General features: G+C 37.0%; 1 protein-coding gene across 1 annotated transcript in view; it reads right to left on the bottom strand.

Moving 5' to 3' along the window:
- The window catches only part of LOC112643685 (zinc finger protein 91-like), a 231,578-nt gene that overhangs the window by 43,856 nt on the left and 166,574 nt on the right, over positions 1–21,148 (bottom strand). Inside the window, 2 exon segments of the mRNA XM_049109060.1 lie at positions 7,761–7,977; positions 7,980–9,953. Coding sequence (XP_048965017.1) covers positions 7,761–7,977; positions 7,980–9,953 — 2,191 coding nt within the window.

Below are 21,148 nucleotides of genomic sequence, written 5' to 3'. Positions count from 1 at the left end.
TCAAATTCCAGCTGAGGTCCTGGGTTCAACAACAGGGATCCCTGGGTGGTGCAGTGGCTTGGCGCCTGCCTTTGGCCCAGGGCGCGATCCTGGAGACCAGGGATCGAATCCCATGTCGGGCTCCCGGTGCATGGAGCCTGCTTCTCTCTCTGCCTATGTCTCTGCCTCTCTCTCTCTCTCTCTCTGTGTGACTATCATAAAAAAAAAAAAAAAAAAAAAAGGCAACAAAAACATTTCTGAAGAAAGACCATGATTGTTTTAAAATTTGCTAAGCATCACTACTATAAAAAATAAACATTTGTGTATTAATTATACCACAATTCAGACACATTTTGAGAAAATTATTTCAGGAAGTGCTTCCCAAATCACATTTTAAGATGTGGAATCTTGCTTAACCTTTGCACCTTACCTGTATCACCTGCTTTATCGATTCCCACCTACCTGAATGTAAGGCTTCTTTCTCTTCACATCCCAGGGCTCCTTCTTGACTCCAAAGAAGTGACCATGTCTGGCTTAGATACAGCAAAACTCATTTATTTAAAAAATGAGAATATGAATTTTGTTGGATTCTTTCATTTTTAATCTAGTATTGTCCTCAGTAGAGAAGAGAGGACATTGTAGAATTCCAGAAAATGGTTTCCCCAAATACTGTTATTTGATGAGTTTGAATGGAATGATTTTATGGCATTTATAGGTTTACTAAAATATGAAGAATGGTAACAACAATCTTTCTTAGCATTTACTAGTCACTAGATAGCATTATAACAATTTTTATAAGTTAGTTCAAACAAACAAAAAAAAATAATTTAAGCGACCAAAATTTTTTTTCTCTTTTAGGAGAGTATTTTGACAAACACAAATGGAAGAAACTACGTTTTAACCAAGGTTATCTGACCTATATTTTATGTAACATAACACACAGGTCTACATATAGACTACCTTAAAGCAAAGTTCTGTAGGGACTAAGGGTACACTGCCCCAAGGTGGGACACTTTGGCATGAATTTCATTTGGGATAAAGGCAATTGATACCCTGTAGTCCCAAGAGAAACAAATTCACCTCCTGTAACTATGTAGAGGAATCTAAATTGGGGGTCCTTAGAATACGTGAGATTACCAGAAACATATTTTATCTGGGTGACCAGATGTGTGACAGGGCAAATATCTAATTACCAAACCTCTGCTCTTATTCCTTTTTAAAAAAATAATAAGCATGGGCAGGAGCAGAAGACAGGGAATCCCAAGCAGCCTCCAGCTGAGCGCAGAGTTCAACATGGGGTGCAATCTCATGATCCAAGTTCATGACCTGAGCCGAAATCAAGAGTCACTCAAATGACTGAGCCACCCAGGTGCCCTTGCTCTTATTTCCTTGTGACGTGCATTTCTCTACGTGAAAGTTCCAGACTCTCTTCCATACTTCAGGATGTCATAAATACCTCATTTTGCCTGAATGTCTTTGGGGTTTCCAGGTCTATGAGGATTCCTTCTACCTAGGATATTTAAGATCCAAGGACCCCAGGATCATGACCTGATCCAAAGGCAGATGCTCAACCACTGAGCCACCCAGGTGCCCTACTTAGGATATTTAATACGATCTTCTCCAGTTGTCTAATTTCAGTTGGATCCTTAGTCCAGCTAGAAGGACCTAAAGGGGATAGAAATGAATGCTCTCTGATAGGATCAGCACAAAATTGATCTAATGAGGGGATCCCTGGGTGGTGCAGCGGTTTAGCGCCTGCCTTTGGCCCAGGGCGCGATCCTGGAGACCTGGGATCGAGTCCCACGTCAGGCTCCCGGTGCATGGAGCCTGCTTCTCCCTCTTCCTATGTCTCTGCCTCCCTCTCTCTCTCTCTCTGTGTATGACTATCATAAATAAATAAAAAAAAATTGATCTAATGAACCTAGTATTGATCCTGTCAGTTCAGATGAAAGAATGCAAACTACAGGTCATATGGCCCCAGATACAGTTGTAACCAGCCAAGGAATATGTTGCCTAGGCTCAAGACATAGGAATGTAGCCCCACTAGCTTATAAGTAGTTAATCAGCACTATCCTACAGATATAATTACCAGATGCAAACCTCGAATATAAAATCTGTAACATAAAGGTGCTTTTCTCATTCATAGTCTTTTGAGATGGGATACAACTCTGAGGGGTACCAGGTGAAGTGGCACCAGAGGGTATCAACTAACATCTGGTAACATGACCTCATAGGTCTATACATTTTCATTTGTTTTATCCAGTTTCACCTTAGACCACAAAATTACATCACTTCTATGTAAGGAATTTCTGACAATAGAATCGCTTATATTCACTTTTTTCTAACAGTAAGGCAATGAAGTGCAATGGAAAGCTGAATTCTAACTGTAAATGCTTTTTTACATAAATGTAATGTTTTCAAATCTGATTAAGTCCAGAGAGATTTTCATGATATAATTTGATTTCCACATCAATAAAATATTAGATATACAACAATACAAATGAAGGAACAAGAATTTAACTTATAGTGAACTAAAATTTGCATGCACAAGGCACGTATTATGAAAACAGGTCACAATAAATTGAAATAGACATAATTTTGCTCAGTCACTAAAGAAAGCCCTTGATACCTCCATTTTCAGAGCATCAAATTTATTATTCTTGCTGATTTAAGAACACAAAACAAATACAGATCCCAGGGCTTACTTTCAGAGGGACCAGCATAGATTAACATTCTACAGTGATCCAATGTGGAAGTCAGTAAGGAACAGTAAATCACAGCATGAAAAAATGAAGAAGGTCCTTTTTCCTAGTGTCAGCAGACTACAACTGGTATGTTTCTTAGATATTTCTCAAATACTCCTGAGAAACATTTCATTTCTGAGACACTACACTAGTATTGATGTGCTTTAGTCTTGAATATAAAAGAATGTTGAGGTTTAAAATTTCTTTAATTAAAAAAAAATTCTTTAATAAATTTATTCAAACTTCACTCTATTGGCCTGAGGAGTATAATTGCCCAACTTGTTCAAAATATTAAAAAGGGATTCAAAAGAAGTCTGGGTGGCTTAGTCAGAAGGTCATCTGACCCTTGGTTTTGGGCCAGGTCAGGATTTTGGGATTTTACCTTGGGCTTCCTGCTCAATGACGACCCTCTCAGTCTCCCTCTGCTGCTGGAGGTCAGTCTCTCTTAAATGAATAAATAAATTTAAAAACAACAACAAAAAAACCCAAAAAGCTTTGCTGGAGCTTTTCTTTTCTTTTTTAAAGATTTTATTTATTTATTCATGAGGGAGAGAGAGAGGTAGAGACACAGGCAGAGGAAGCAGGCTCCATGCTGGGAGCCTGACATGGGACTCGATCCCAGGTCTCCAGGATCACACCCTAGGCCGAAGGCGGCGCTAAACCCCTGAGCCACCTGGGCTTCCCCTTGCTGGAGCTTTTCATAAGCAATTTCTAGATTTAACTTATACTTGCCATCAGACTTTGTCTACAATAACTACAGATTTGGTTGAATTCCTCTCTTTATGAAGTCACCTAGATATCCTAAAGTTCCTGCATCTGTTAGGAAGGGATCTTCCTTGCTTACCTGGGAAGGCTGCTGGGAACTCTATAAAGAAGGGATCAGGCTGATATTTCCAAGGAAGCTTTACTAGCTCCATAAGTTCAATCTTAGTTCCTTATAGCTGTCTTATCATATTTGAGTCTATCCAGCTAATTCTCAGCTATGATATTCTAGTCAAATTCCTGGCTATATAGTGTTTCTGATTATGTCTTACCACAGCGAGAACAGATTCTTATTGAAATTATGCAAATACAGATGTTGGCATAAAAATATAAGAATAGTTACTGAGTCTTTCTAAATTCTAGAGTAATCAGGTATGGATAAAAGAGAAATGTTTTAAAAAAAGATAAATGTTTAACTTGTTTACAAAGGTATATTTTCTGCCACTGCTGCAAGTCAGTTAAGAGAAAAAGTTTTAAATTTGTAAAAAACAAAACATTTTAAAAAAGGTTTTATTTAAATTCCAGTTAGTTAACATACAATGTAATATTAATTCCAGGTGTACAATAGTGATTGTACAATTCCATACAACACCCAGTGTTCAACCATAAAAAAAAAAATGCACACCTTCCCATATTATTTAGCCCATATCCCGATCCAACTCCAATTTGGTAACCATCAATTTCTTCTCCATAGTTAAGAGTGTCCTTCATTATTTGCCTGTCTTCTTTTTTTCCCTTTGCTTGTTTCCTATATTCTACATAAGAATGAAATCCTATGGTATGTCTTTCTCTTAGATTAGTACACTTTAGCTCCATCTGTGACTTTGTAAATAGAAAGATTTAATTCCTTTTTATGACTAATAAACACACATATATACCCTATCTTCATTATTCATTTCTCAGTGAACACTAGGGCTAGACTGAAGTAAAAATGTTCACTGCCACTGACTGCTGAATTTCTCCTCTAACAAATCCATGGCACAGACAGAGCCAGACCATGAACTATAACCATCATGACACTAACTAAAGGAAGATCCCACACAGCATTGCAGCAGCTTCCCCAAAAGGTCACCCATCTATCTACAGGGGATCTAACATCTGTTGGGCTTATTTCCCTGGGATACTAGTGGTTTGTGCAACCACAACACAGACCTTGCTGATCTTATTTACTAGTGTCCAGGAAGCTTCTTCATCTCCAACATCCACACTTTCATGTGACATTTTTAAGCTACCCACAATGTTTGCATCATCCAGCTCCCCCTACTCCATCTATTGCCACTGATCTGGGCCTGAGCAGTCAGTTGTTGTCATCCAACGGGACGTGGTCCTCACTAATACACAGGAATTCAATTAAATCATGAAGATAAAGAACTTCCCTAATTCCCAGAAACTCACATTTGCCAATTCCTTATCTCCATTAGATTTATTCATCAGAAGACACCACCAAGAGCTGCCTGTGGCTTTTGAGTGCCTACAGGGAGTCACTGCCAATTTCCTCACCACATTAGAAAGGTTCTAAACATTTTAATAGGTCTTATTTTTCTTAGTTTAGTGCCATCATCATGTATTACTTATATTCACATCACACAACCCACATCTCAATGTCTGAATTTACGCCCAGTGGCACCCTATCTTTCTCATCTTAATTAAGGATTTACTGAGAACACTAGGCACAACACAGGGAAAGTGTCTGTGATGCCGATGTAGCTGGAAATAAAATGAGGATAAACAGAAATGGAGATCCGGAGAGAACTAGGAAAATAAACAAATAGAAGATATTTTTCTAAATCCAGGGAATCAGTTGTACAACCAAGGACAGCTGTCCTTTTCACATGTAGAATTCATGCCAATTCTTCATCTTCTGTATTTTCTACCTCTTACCTTGGGCTACAGTATCACTTCTATTGGAATATGTTTCTCCTACTTATGGGGTACCTATTGCACACCAACCACTTAAATGTTTTTTTTTTTTTTTTTTTTTAAACCACCAGTTAAAAGTCTATTTTTACTTGATGGAAACCATGAAGTATTTAACCCATGGTGTATTTAACCACCGGTTAAAAGTGTATTTTTACTTCATAGAAACATCAAACACCCCCCTCACATATGAAGTGGGGCATATACCTTTATTATGGGCTTTGGTGCAGTGTGCTAGTCCCAGGGCTACATCCAGATTGGGCTATCCAAACTAAAATAGATAAACACTGTGGGACTCTTCTTTAAGAGACACATGAGGGGAAAGTCACGGTAGACAGGGGACATGGTTGCTCACAAGGACAGATTGGGGTTGTCATATCAGAAGTTACATTACCTTGTGACTTTGCAGCATATTGTTTAGGGAATGCACTAGTGAGAAGGATGGCTGTCAGGTTCAAGGCCCCGCAAAAACACTGGTCACACAAAATGTATGCCAAGCAGCAGTATCATGGAGTACTTAAGCTAATTAGTCTAAAAAAGCCCTATATAATCTGGAATATGTCCATGATAATATCCCAGAAGTCCCAAAGAGGAAAATATGATACAATAGATAAACAAGGGGGAAAATAATCACACATTTAAACTTCAAGGCCACTGAGAAAATGGATTCCTAGGTATGTTATTCTACATGATTACTGAATAAGTGATAGATTCTATAAGTTGCCTACAACTTTATATTAAATGAGATAGATTAACACTGATGGTGGGATAACCATTCATTACTCATCCATGATAACACATTAAAAACCATTATGTTTTATTAATTAAAATATATTAAGTTCACACACAGCCTAAGTTATACATTTCAAATCCACTCTATAATCCTTTTTGGAAATACAGAATACAAGCATTAAAAAGCATTTGTGTGCTGATATCATGACGTGGGAATAGTGATTTCCATTGTTTTCAGGCATGAGATCATTCTTAAAAGCTGTGTATGTACAATCCTTTGTTATTTTAGGAAAGAGTCATCCTCTTTTGATATCTTTAAGGATTTCTTCATTTCAAGCACATCAAGTGACGTCCTCTAACTTCTTACTATAGCTACTATGAAGATACATCAGTATTTTACTGGACTGCCACCTCTTTTTCCTCAAAGACCAGATAGTAAAATATTTTATTTATATCCAGGAGGTTCTTTAGTTTTAATAAATAAAGAATGATGTTCTCAACACCTCTTTCATAACTGACATTAATGTTATACCCACAAACAGCATCTCCACTTAGATTTTCTTCATATATTGTATATTATACTGTCCTTCTTCATCCATGGACAATTAGATGTATAGGAGTTCCACATAATGAAGCAGGGCATCTCATATCCTTGATGCAACAACAATCAACCACATACTTTCACAAACCCATTAGGAATATAAAGTATTTTTTTTTTTTTAATTTTTATTTATTTATGATAGTCACAGAGAGAGAGAGAGGCGCAGAGACACAGGCAGAGGGAGAAGCAGGCTCCATGCACCGGGAGCCCGATGTGGGATTCGATCCCGGGTCTCCAGGATCACGCCCTGGGCCAAAGGCAGGCGCCAAACCTCTGCGCCACCCAGGGATCCCCAAACCCATTAGGAATAAATGAATTTACTGAAGTGATTTGAGAGTACAAATACATTAGTATTTGCTAGTCACAAATCCAAGATAGGATCCATGAACAATAACAACAAAAAAACCCCAAAACAACAATAACAAAAAAACAAAAAAACAAGGACATACTGAAATTAATTACACCTATGCAAAAATCCATTCACTTAGTCTTTTGAAGCATAATAGCATATATATTTTCTAAGTGTTTAACTTATTATTCCTTATGAGTATTTTGATGTAACGTCTGAATAGATTAACTCATATACTGCTTTCTACTTGATTTCTGTAATATTTATTGACAGTTGGTGTTCACTTACATATATTTCTAAATATTTACATCTTTCAAGTTACTTACCTTTATGTACTCTCTGATGTTTGCTATAGTGAATATTTAAAATGAAGGTCTTTCCTCATTCATTGTTTCTAGGGTTTGAATCTAGTGTGCATTTTGGGATACTGAGTATAGATTGAATTCCAGTTAAAGGCACTGCAACTTTCTCTACATTTTACATTTATCTATGCAATATAATAGTCATGATATTGAGCAAGTTGTGAGTTCCAACTAGAAGCTTACAACACTCTTTACCTTTATAATGTTTCTCCTCAGTATAATCTCTGAGATGCTGAAAAGGGTTGAGCAGTTTAAAAGTTTTCCCATGTTCTTTACATTTATAAGTTTTTCCTCAGTATAAATTGTGATGTTAAATAAAACTTGACCTCTGAGTAAAGGGCTTGCCAAATTCATCATTTTGGCAAAATCTTCTCTGATATACATTCTCTGATAAGGAATGAGCATTGCTTAAAAACCTTTCCACATTATTTACAACTTTATGGTTACTCTCCAATATGAAGTCTCTGATGTAGAATAAGGGGTGAGTCGTCCTTAGGAGTTTTCTCACATTCTTTAACATTGTAGAGTTTGCTCCACTGTGAATTCTGGATAATGAGTAAAGATTGAAGAGTGATTAAAGGCCTTCCCACATTCTTCACTTTCATAAGGTTTCCTTCAAGTATGAATTCTGTGATGTTGACTTAGGTGTGAGTGCTGGATAAAGGTGTGGCCACATTCCTTACATGTGTAAGGTTTCTGTCCAACATGAATTCTGTGATGTCGAGTCAGGTGTGAGTGCCGGTTAAAAGCCTTACCACATTCTTTGCATATGTAAGGTTTCTCTCCAGTATGAATTCTGTGATGTTCGGTAAGTTTTGAGTGCTGGTTAAAGGCCTTGCCACATTCTTTACATTGGTAAGGTTTTTCTCCAGTATGAATTCTGTGATGTCGAGTAAGATGGGAGTGTCGGTTAAAGGCTTGGCCACATTCTGTACATATAAATGGTTTCTCTCCGGTATGAATTCTGTGATGTTCAGTAAGTTTTGAGTGCTGGTTAAAGGCCTTGCCACATTCTTTACATTGGTAAGGTTTCTCTCCAGTGTGAATTCTGTGATGTCGAGTAAGGTTTGAGTGCTGGTTAAAGGCCTGGCCACATTCTTTACATTGGTAAGGTTTCTCTCCACTATGAATTCTGTGATGTTGAGTAAGGCTTGAGTGATGGTTAAAGACCTGGCCACATTCTTTACATTGGTATGGTTTCTCTCTAGTATGAATTCTGTGATGTTGAGTAAGGTTTGAGTGCTGGTTAAAGGCCTTGCCACATTCTTTACATTGGTAAGGTTTCTCTCCAGTATGAATTCTGTGATGTCGAGTAAGAACTGAGTGCTGGTTGAAGGCCATGCCACATTCTTTACATTGGTAAGGTTTCTCTCCAGTATGAATTCTGTAATGTCGACTAAGATTTGAGTGATGGTTAAAGGACTTGCCACATTCTTTGCATTGGTAGATTTTCTCTCCAGTACGAATTCTGTCGTGTTGAGTAAAGTGTGAGTGGTGGATAAAAACCTTGCCACATTCTTCATATTTGTAAGGTTTCCCTCCAATATACATAGGCTGATGTTGACACACTGTTGAATGCCAGTCAAAGGCTTTGCCACATTCCTTACAAATGTAACTTTTCTGGTCAGTACCGATTGTGTTATGTATGTTTACTCTTGAAGACTGACTAAACATGTTCCCAGGTTTATAACATCTATAAGAGTTTTTTCCCACATGAATTCTCTGATAATCACCTACACTGGAGGACTGGTTAAGAGCTTTCTCACATTCATTAAACTTAAAAGGATTCTCTTCCATAGGGATACTATTATGTATAATAAGGTTGGAGCTTTGATAAAAGACTTCCACACATTTATCATATTCATAATGAGTCTCTGGAAAATGAGTCCTCAGACATGTATTAACATCTGAACCTGGGTTAAATTTTTTCTCAGATTCACTGCATTGAGCAATTCCATTTTCATTGAAAATACTCTGGTAATTTTGTAGGGTTAACTCTTCAGTGAAGGACCTCTCAAATGAATCCCATTCAGAATTTTCTTCATTCTTAAATCTCTGATTTTCAGAAATATTTGACTCAAAGGTCAATCCAATCCTACTTTCAAAATGGTTGAAGTAATTATTTTCAGCATGGACTAGGCAACTTTCCAGATTTTCTAACTTTTCATTCTGCAAATATGTATGTTTAATCATTTGATTTGAGGCTGTGCTTATAGAAACACACTGCTTTGCAGAAGAGGCAGACTTAAGAAGGGAGGTTTTCCAAAATGTTTTATATCCTTCACCATCTTGGGCAGTGATATTCATATTATGCGCAGTTGTCTCAGTTTGGATACGTCCTTCATGATATATTTGGTGCTCTTCACTCTCCCCATCTTTGTTACAGTCTACCATGAAGTGTAAATTCTCAAGGGCACTATGTTTATATCTATGCACTGCCACATTTTGGAAAGAAGCTTCTATGCACAATGTTGGCAGGAAGCTCTGGGTGCCACTTGAAGATACTGCTGAAAGATATCAAATAACAAAAATAAAATCATTCTATTTACTACTTTCAGATAAACATAATGAAAACTTCTAATATGCAAAATTAAAATCAATCAGAGAACTTCAACAAGATGGCTGAGAAGGAATCATCAGGACTCTATTCTTCCATGGATACATAAACTTGCAAACAATGTACTGACTACATAGCCTAACAGATAGTTCTATGGTATTGTCATACTGGAGCACACATCACTTTCCTATATCTCAAAAAATCAGGAAAAGTACTATTTGAGCCTAAACCTAGAAGAAAGGAAGGAAATTTAAACTTAAAATAGAAATCAACAAAATAGGATATAGCAAAACAAGGAAAATATCTACAATAGGAAGAGTTGGTTTCAGAAAAGATCAACAAAATTGACATATTTTTATTTATTTACTTTTAAAGATTGTATTTATTTATTTATTTAATTTATTTTATTTATTTTTAAAGATTGTATTTATTTATTCATGAGAGACACACAGAGAGAAGCAGAAACACACAGTCAGAAGGAGAAGCAGATTCCTAAGAAGCCCGATGTGAGACTTGATCCCTGGGCCCCAGGATCACCGCCTGAGCCAAAGGCAGACACTCAACTGCTGAGCCACCCATGTGTCCCAAAATTGACATATTTTTAGCTAAATCATGGAAGAATGAAAGAAGACCAATAAAATCAGAATTGAAGTAGTGACAACTGATAGCATGGAAATAAAGCTAATTAAAAGGGGTGATGATAATTATATGCCCACAAATAGATACCAAAAAAAGATGTATAAATTTATGAAAAGCAGGACACCTGGGTGGCTCAGCAGTTGAGTGTCTGCCTTTGGCTGAGGGCATGATCCCAGGGTCCCCAGATCGAGTCCCACGTCAAGTTCTCTGCATGGAATCTGCTTCTCCTCCCTCTTCCTGTGTCTCTGCCTCTCTGTGTCTCTCATGAATAAGTAAATACAATATTTAAAAATAAAAATTTACAAAAAGGTATAACTTACCTGACTCAACTATAGAGGGAAAAGAAAATCTATTTATCTACCAGTACTAAGTAGATTGAAAAAGTAATTTAAAAAGAAACCTCCCATGGATCACTGGGTGGCTCAGAGGTTGAGCATCTGCCTTCAGCTCAGGGCATCATCCTGGAGACCCGGGACTGAGTCCCACATTGGGCTCCCTGCATGGAGCCTGCTTCTCTCTCTGCCTGTGTCTCTGCCTCTCTTTCTCTCTCTCTGTTTCTCATGAATAAATAAATGAAATCTTAAAAAAAAAAATCCTTAAAAGAAACAAAACAAAACAAAAAAAACCTCCCAAAACAAAGTCCTATGCCAGATGAATATTCTAGATAATTCAAAGAAACATTTATTTTTTTTTTTAATTTTTATTTATTTATGATAGTCACAGAGAGAGAAAGAGAGAAGAGAGGCAGAGACACAGGCAGAGAGAAGCAGGCTCCATGCACTGGGAGCCCGACGTGGGATTCGATCCCGGGTCTCCAGGATCGTGCCCTAGGCCAAAGGCAGGCGCCAAACTGCTGCGCCACCCAGGGATCCCTCAAAGAAACATTTAATGAGAAAGTATTTCTTTTTTTTTTTCAAGTTGTTTTTTCTTTTAATTTTTTTATTTATTTATGATAGTCACAGAGAGAAAGAGAGAGAGGCAGAGACACAGGCAGAGGGATAAGCAGGCTCCATGCACCGGGAGCCTAATGTGGGATTCGATCCCGGGTCTCCAGGATCTCGCCCTGGGCCAAAGGCAGGCGCCAAACCGTTGCGCCACCCAGGGATCCTGAGAAAGTATTTCAAAAAAAAAAAAAAAAAAAAAGAGAGAGAGAGAGAGAGAGAGAAAGTATTTCAGATCTCCTATAACATTTCCAAGGAGTAAAGAGAAGGGAAATTATCAAATACTCTGAGACATCAGCATTTACAGGTTATCAAAGCCAAGGAAAACACTATAAGCAAAGAAGACTACTACAAACTACTATGGTGACAAATAGGTAAACTCTACAATAAAAGGAAGCAACCTGAATCAAAAGCACGTTTTACTAATTTACAACGTAATCAAGTAGGAATTCCTCCTGGACTTCAGAGTGCTTCAAAATATAGAAATCTATAAATTTAAGACAGCACATTAATAGAATGAAGATCAAACATGACATGATCACATTTATTCATGCAGAACAAGAATGTGAGCATACTAGACACTGTTCCATGATTTAAAACACTCAGTAGGAATGAAAAGAATCCACCTCACCCTAATAAAGGCCATATATGTACTAAAAGATGAAATCTAACATATTCAAGAATAAAAGACCAATGCCTTCTGCTGTATGATCAGAAACAGGTAATGAAGTGACTTTACCACTTCCATTTAGCATAGTAGTGGATATTCTAGTCAGAACAATTAGGCAAGAAAAAATATATAAAAGGAATCTAAATGAAAAAGGAAAAGTGAAACTATCTTTGTTCACAGATGGCATGATATACAAAAACATTATAGAATCCATCTTTTAATTTTTATGCTATTTTATGCCAAATGGACATCATTTATATTGCTTATTTCTTTAATTTTCCCTACTAGACTTTCACTTTTCCATTTTTGTGCAATGTAAATGTTTGAGTTAAGAAAAACTTCAAATAAACAACATTATACTATAAGGAACAAGAGAAAGAAAAAATGTAGCTGAAATTTAGCTGAGGAAGGAAATTTTAAAAAATCAGAAATAAATAAAAACAAGAGGTCAGAATAAACAAAAACATTAAAATTAAACTAATGCAATCTCTATCAAAATTCCAATGTCATTTATGGCAGAAAGATCAAAATCATCCTAACATTCATATGGATGTCACAGGATAACACATATCCAGAACAATCTTGAAACTCAATACCACGTTAGTGGCACTACACTTCCAGATTTAAAGAATATGACAAAGCCACTGTTACCAAAATAATGTAGTACACACATAAAGACAGGGATAGAATAATGGAAAAGTACAGGTGAGCTGGAGATATACTTCTCCAGTGTGTTAATGTGTATGACAATGAATTGAAGATGTTATTAAAATTCATATACTGATTTGGATTTCTAAATTTTTTTTGACAGAGAGAGAGAGAGAATAAGTAGGCAGAGCAGCAGGCAGAAGGAGAGAGAAAAGCAGACCCTCAAACTGAGCAGAGAGCCTGATGTTGGGTTGGATCCTAGAACCCCAGGATCATGACCTGAGCTGAAGGCAGACGCCCAACCAACTGAGCCACGTAGGGGTCCCCTGATTTGGATTTCTAGGTGAGGCCCGAGTTTCCACATTTCTCAGAGCTTGCAAGTGACGCCAACATCTTATTCAAGAGCCACACTTTTAAATTCCAAAAATTTAAAAAAAAAAAGAGGAAATCATAGATGATTTTGAACCTAAAGTATATTGGGGAAATTACAACTTCTAACACCATAAATAGAAATAAGAATTTTTCTTGAACATTTACCACTCACTACATAATATTCTAACACCGTTTCATAAATCCAGCCATGAATCTATAATAACCTATGAGAAGAGAATTGTTCTTCATCTTTCAAAAAGTATCTTGGCAAAACACACAGACCACCATACAGAAGCAACTCTAAAAGAAGGTTCACATTAGGTTTCAAAGTGACAATGAGAATGCAAACATGATTAAACCACAGAACATATCAACTAAAAGGGTAAGTGAGAAAAAAAAATAAAATAAAAGGGTAAGTGAGGATAAAACATAACATAGAAAAAAATCACAAGTTAAATAAAAAAGAATAATAATGATAGACCAAAATTTTTTTACTGTCCTTCCTTGATTTTAAGAAATGTCTTCAGTGGCATAAAGCTTATACATCTATTTGTGGATGAAGGGTTTTGTGTCTTGTAAACACACTACAGAGACAGACACACACGGATATACCTGAAATAGCTATTGTTTCTGTGTCTCTTATGGTATTAAAAGTTTTTGCTCACTTGCCTTTGGGTTGAATTATATTTCACAATTTTAAGGCAGCGGAATATATGTGATGCATGTGTTCCTTCCATAGAGCAACAGAGAAAAGCTAAGGAAGAGTTGGACTGTGACATGATTGTGAAATAGAGTAGAAACTTGCAGGACCGGGGCTGACTGATTTACAATCTCCACTTCAAACACCACTATCTCCAGTAAATGCAGGAGACAGCCTTCATTTTCCAAAGGAGACTACAAACGAAGTGAAATAGAGAAGAGTTTCCAGATTCAATGAGATAATTAATGTATATCTTTCAGTAAATCCTCCCAAGGTATTTGATGATAAATGAGAAAATTACTATAGTGGAGGGATCTAACAGAGAGGACAGAGAAAATGAAGCACATGGACCTGTAATTGGTCACAGTGATGTCAGGCACCTAATGTTCAAAGGAAGTAACACAGTAAGTGCTGTAAAATAAATGTCCAAAACAACAAAGTAAGTCATAATCTAAATGTAACCATGAAACATTTATTTTATTCAGATATCAAGCTACATATAGGGTGCATACTCTATAAATTATTAATAGTGTATTTAAGCTTTGTTTTGTGTGCAATCACAGGCTTTCACAGGGTCCTCTTTGCAATCTGATGAGCTCAAACACACAGGTTTGGTCCAGAGACTCTGACATGGGAGGTTAACTGACATACAAGACTTGTGAAATCAGGGGCACCTGGGTGGCAGAGTTGTTTGAGAGTCTGACTCTTGGTTTTGGCTCAAGTTGTGATCTTGGGGTCCTAAAACAGGCCCACATAGGGCTCCATGCTCACTGTGGAGTATGCTTGAGATTCTCTATCACTCTCCCTTTGCACCCCCACCCACCCGCTCATGCTCTCTTTCTCTCACAAATTAATAAATAAATATTTATTTATTTATTTATTTATTTATTTATTTATTTTTAATTTTTATTTATTCATGATAGGCACACAGTGAGAGAGAGAGAGAGGCAGAGACACAAGCAGAGGGAGAAGCAGGCTCCATGCACCGGGAGCCTGACGTGGGATTCGATCCCGGATCTCCAGGATCGCGCCCTGGGCCAAAGGCAGGCGCCAAACCGCTGCGCCACCCAGGGATCCCAATAAATAAATCTTTAAAAAAAAAATGAAACTCTCATCTCCTGTAGGTGACTCACCCTCACTTAAGAATATCCTCCAGGGTTCCTGAAACACTGTGGGATTTCTCCACTGCAACAATGATGGACTGGCAGTTTTCACAACAGCCCTAGTTCTTATACTTACCAATGTCCTGTCTAATTTTTTTCTCTCAAGGATGATGTTCTTCTATTCTCTCCTGAGGGTGCCCATAGCAAGGAACCTATCTGTACAAATGTATTGATCTAGTCTAAAAGGAAGAGGAACAAGTAAAGTTCATTTAACATCAGAGCTGAATCTACGGCTCCCTTATTTCATTTATCTCTGAGGTTTAACCAAAGAATGATAAAAATTGATAACTTTCTAAGTAGTAGGAAAATAGAAGAGGCACATCTCACATGAGAACCAAGAGATTAAGCCAAATCTGCATTGAGTCCAGCTTCAGTTCAAAGAAGAGCACTATGTTTGAAAAAAAAAAAAAAAAAAGAACAAAAACAAAAAATACTTTAAAAAAATACTTCTATAATCAGAAGCACACCACCACTTCTGAGCAGTCAAACCCTGAGAATGTATGCTCCACACAAAATTCCAGGTCTACACCAGAGAAGATGAACAGTTTAAAAAAGATTCTTACACATATCGAAAAGGAAAAAATAGGTGAGCTGGAGTCCTTTCCTCCCTTTGCTTTTCATTTAAGCTAACATCACCCCTGCATGGTGAACTTGATCAGCCACTCCTCTCTGGGGCTCCTTTTAGTTCTCCTTCTTCCAGTCATCATGCCAAACATATTCTTGGAAATAGCTTCCTCTTTGACAAGTAATGCAGGTACAATCTGCTTCTGGTTGCGGGGCTGGATTTCTTAGCTTGACACCACAGATCTCATAGCCTTTATAAATATGAACTTGGGCAGCTCCGGTGGCGCAGCGGTTTAGCGCGGCCTGCAGCCTGGGGTATGATCCTGGAGACCTGGGACCAAGTCCCACATCGGGCTCCCTGCATGGAGCCTGCTTCTTCCTCTGCCTGTCTCTGTCTCTGTCTCTCAATAAATAAATAAAATCTTAAAAAAAAATAAAAAAATAAAAATATGAACTTTTCCCTAATTCCCAACATTTACTAATGCCCACTACTATTGCAGGGTACAGGATCTCTTCAGTTTTCATCTCTGGCTTCCTCCTAAAAACTCACTTTGTGTAAAATGAGCATGGGCAGAAAAATCAGTTGCACTTTCCAGTATCCCCAGAAGAATCCACTTATACAAAAAAGCCTTCATGAGACATTTGGCCACTATTACATACACTTCAATGATGAGAGGTAAGACAGAGCACATTGCAGGGAAAACAACTGACAAAGTCTAATAGAAATTACTTTTCTTCCTTGTATCTCCTGGACTGCTTAGCCTATGAGGACTCCATGCTTTTCTCCATCCTATTCACTTCTCCATCCTGTTGAGCACACTTTCCTCTGTCCTATATCCTAAGGTCCTTTCTCTACACTTTACATTTTCTGCATTATGTTACATATAAATTTGCTATCCTAAGTCTATATCCTACTATGAATACCTAGGATCACCCTCATTTGGAGAGCAGGTTAGCTTTCTTTACATACAACTTAAAAAAAATTATTTATTTATTCATGAGAGACACACAGAGAGAAGCAGAGACATAGGCAGAGGGAGAAGCAGGCTCCTTGTGGGGAACCTGATGCAGCACTGACTCCCAGGACCCTGGAATTACAACCTGAGCCAAAGGCAGATAATCAACCGCTGAGCCACCCAGGTGTCCTCTTTACATACAACTTCTTAACAAAGTAGTTCAATCTTGCATATTTGTGTATATGCATGTATACGTATATACATATTTGTGTCTTGTATGCATATGCATATGTATATGCATATTTGTGTCTTTTTTCTATTAAAGTATACTTGACATGAAATGTTATATCAGTTGAGTTTTACAACATGATTTCACAACTCTATAGGTTCTACTATGCTCTGCACAAGTGAGCTACCATCTGTCACAATACAATGCTATTCTAATAGCATTGACTATATTACCTATATCTTTCATTCCATGACTTATTAATTCCATAACTAGAACTCTGTATTTCTCATTACATTTTACCTATTTTGCCCATCCTATCACTCGATTTCACTCTGCTAACCAGCAGTTTTTTTCTATTTATGGGTCTGTTTCTGCTTTTTTTGTTGTTTCTTGCTATTTGTGACAATGTGGACAGACCTAGAAGGTATTATATGCTATGTGAAATAAGTCAGACAAAGAAAGAAAAATAGCATATGAATTAGCTAATATGTAAAACTAAACAACAAAACAAAAGAACAAACAAAAGGTAAAAACTGGCCCATGAATGTTTATTTTGTTTTGAATAAAATGCATGCCTGGGTAATCTTGAGAACTATAGGGGCACCTAGGTAGCTCAGTCAGTTGAGCATTTGCCTTCAGCTCAGGTCATGATCCCAGGGTCCTGGGATTGAGCCCCACATCTCCCTCTCCCCTGCTCATGCTCTCTCTCTTCCATAAATAAATAAATAAAAAAAATCTTTAAAAAATTTTTGAGAACTATAAAAATTGCAAGACTATATACTGTATATAATGTAACAATTTGCCTGTAACAATCTTCCAATCCTGGCAAAACATAAGAGGCCCTTAGATCAAAGTCCAAGCATCTCACAGCTCATGACACAGCAAACACCATAAACGTCTTGTTCATACTAATTTCACTTGCCAGCTTCCCACCCCCAACTGATACAGGTAGATGTTGCACATGCAGTTGATTTGTGTCACATCTATGACACCTGGAGCATAGGAAGCCCGGATAACTTAAAAGAATATCTAGCACATCTGCCCAAATCTTTGCCATGGAAGGAGACATACATTTTCCTGTACAATAAACAAATCATCGATGTGGTCCTGTGAGATTGCTAAACATCACTAGAGGCAGGAAAAGATGGAGCGAAATCACAGGAGAAGTCTGCTCCAAGATTGTGATGATTTTAATGGATGTGAAGACTTGTGCAAACAAACGAAAGCACAACACAACATTTTTAGAATACATTTCAATTTGTTAGCTAATTTAATGGGGAAAAAAAGAAAAAGAACAGAAAACCTAAGTCACTAACACAAAGCACGACACTGATTTTTAATTGATTTCAGAATAAAATTATAAAACTAAAGATATTTTTAGGAAAACACAAAGTATTCTGTCTCTGAGGTCTTAGTATAAGGGAAGATTTCTAAAAACAATAAAAACACTAACCATGAAGGGTGAACTGACAAATTGGATTACATTAAAATTAAGAACTCTGAATCACAAACTCAAGAGATAGAAAGGAGTAAGAGAGGAGACAAAGAACTCATTCTCAGCATATATACAAAACTACAAAACGGAAGAGAAACATATTACAACAGAAAAAAAAAAGGGCAAAATAACCCACTAGTTATTTTGAAAAAGAGATTATCCAAAGGTTAACCAAATTCCATACTCACAGGAAGTAACAAACAATAAAAACAAATAAAACCATAACTTTGTAACATCACATACCAACCAGAAGATTACCGTGAAGAAAAAAAAACTACATAAAATACCAAGTTTTGGGAAGTATGTGGATAGGTCAGAAATTAAATATGCTGTTGGTAGTAGGAAAACTGGTATTATATTGGCAAAATGTTCGGAAGTATCTACTAAAGCTGAACATATCTACCAACACTTCACTCCCACACATATAGCCAGTAGATGTGTCCATGTTCCACTAAAAGACAAATTATGGTTTTTATACACCAGTACTATTCATGACATCCTACACTGAGAACCTTCCTCCTCCTATTAACAGTAGGATGGGGCAGTCAGTTGATAGTCACACAATGGAATTGGATCTATCCATTCTAAAGAATGAGGCAAAACAACATGATGTAAATACAGATAAATTCACAAATGATGGAAAGAAAAGCCAAATACAAGAGCTCTCGTTGCCGGATTACTTTTATATAAGATTCAAAAATGAGGACAGTAATCTCTTGCCTTATTTATTAAAGAAGTGCTAAGCTTTGGGGAAAGTTACTGAGGATCTAAAGAGGACAAATAATATCCTGTTTCTCGATCTCTGTGGCTTATAGAGATGTCATCAGTTTATGAAATTCTATGGAGCTGTTTATTTATGATTTCCACATATTTAAAAAGAAATCACCTTCAAAAAATAGAAGTAAATAAATATCATAATGTACATATATTGACAACTTGAAATTACGATAGGATGTAATTTCATACTGTGACTAGATTTAAAAAAAATTAAAACAATTTCAAGCTAAAGCAATATGGTACTGAGTATACAAAGTTCACATAAAAAGAATGAAAGATAGGCTTATTTTCTTAAAATGTACACAGGAAAACATAAGAAACAAATAATTAGGGCAGCCTGGGTGGCTCAGCGGTTTATCGCCACCTTCAGCCCAGGGCCAGATCCTGGAGACCCAGGATGGAGTCCTATGTCGGGCTCCCTGCATGGAGCCTGCTTCTCCCTCTGCCTGTGTCTCTCATGAATAAATAAATAAAATCTTAAAAAAAAAAATTTTTTTTTAAATGATTGGGCATAAGGAAAAGCATAAAAAATTGGTAAATCCAAATACCAATATCATGATTAAACTATTAAATATAAATAAACCAAATGTTCCTGTTAACACTAAATGTTGCTTGAATATATTCCACCGGAATTTTTGTACAACTATAACTAAACAGGAGGAAATAATCTAAAAGGTAGAAAAAAATAAAATTAAATTAAAGGTAGATGAGGGGATGCCTGGGTCGCTCAGTGGTTGAGCATCTGCCTTTGGCTCAGGTTGTGATCCTGGGGTCCTGGGATCAAGTCCCACATCAGGCTCTCTCTGCCTCTCTCTGTGTCTCTCGTGAATAAATAAATAAAATCTTAAAAAAAAAAAAAGATATATAATCTAATATTTTGGGATGCCTGAGTGGCTCAGCAGTTGAGCGTCAGCCTTTGGCTCAGGGTGTGATCCCGAGTTCTGAGATCGAGTCCAACATTGGGCTTCTTGCATGGAGTCTGCCTATGTCTCTGCCTCTGTGTGTCTTTCATGAATAAATAAAATCTTTTTTAAAAATTGGAAAAAAAGGGATCCCTGGGTGGTGCAGCAGTTTGGTGCCTGCCTTTGGCCCAGGGCGCGATCCTGGAGACCCGGGATCGAATCCCACGTCGGGCTCCCGGTGCTTGGAGCCTGCTTCTCCCTCTGCCTGTGTCTCTGCCTCTCTCTCTCTCTGTGTGACTATCATAAATAAATAAAAATTAAAAAAAAATAAAAATTGGAAAAAAAAGTAAAGAAAGAAATTACTCCATGTAGTGATGACCAATCAAACAACCAGCATGGTGATATAAATATTTTATAGAAAAATCTTTAACACTAAAGGAGTTTGTCACTCTTATTCATAATGTTATTTTTCAATATCTCAATGTATACCATTATAATATTCTAATTGGAGGATAATAAAAATAATTTATGTTTATGTGTGTGCATATTTATATATAAATATATAATATATACATAAATCATATATAAGATATACGTATATAAATGCATATATATAGGGAAATATTTATTGTTAGCTCATGAAACATTAAGATAATCATCACAGAGGATTGACATTGAGATGGTAAAATGGGGCATCTGAATGGCTTAGTCAATTATGCATCCCACTCTAGATTTAGGCTCAGGTCATAATCTCGGGGTTGTAAGACTGAGACCCACATTTGGCTCACACTTTTTCCTCCACACTGGGCATCTAACCTGCTTTGGATTCTCTCTCTCTTTAAAAAAAAGAAAAGATGGTGATATATGTAGTTCACACCTAAGTAATTCTCATAATAAGCTCAACTAGCAGCTTTTACATAAGACATTAGTGGGCAAATTGCAGTAAAGAGTGAGCCCACAGAGATCAAGAAGGACAATATTAAAAGGGTAAGAAGAGCAATTTCATGTTGACCACAATACACCTCCCCCAGGTCAACACAGTGATCCACCATGGTAAACCAAACCACAAACTATGATTCGATTCTTCTA

Source organism: Canis lupus, chromosome 1 (genome assembly GCF_003254725.2).
Source record: "Canis lupus dingo isolate Sandy chromosome 1, ASM325472v2, whole genome shotgun sequence".
NCBI lineage: Eukaryota > Metazoa > Chordata > Mammalia > Carnivora > Canidae > Canis > Canis lupus.
The sequence above is the reverse complement of the archived record's forward strand: the minus strand, read 5'-3'. Positions and strand labels throughout refer to the sequence as shown.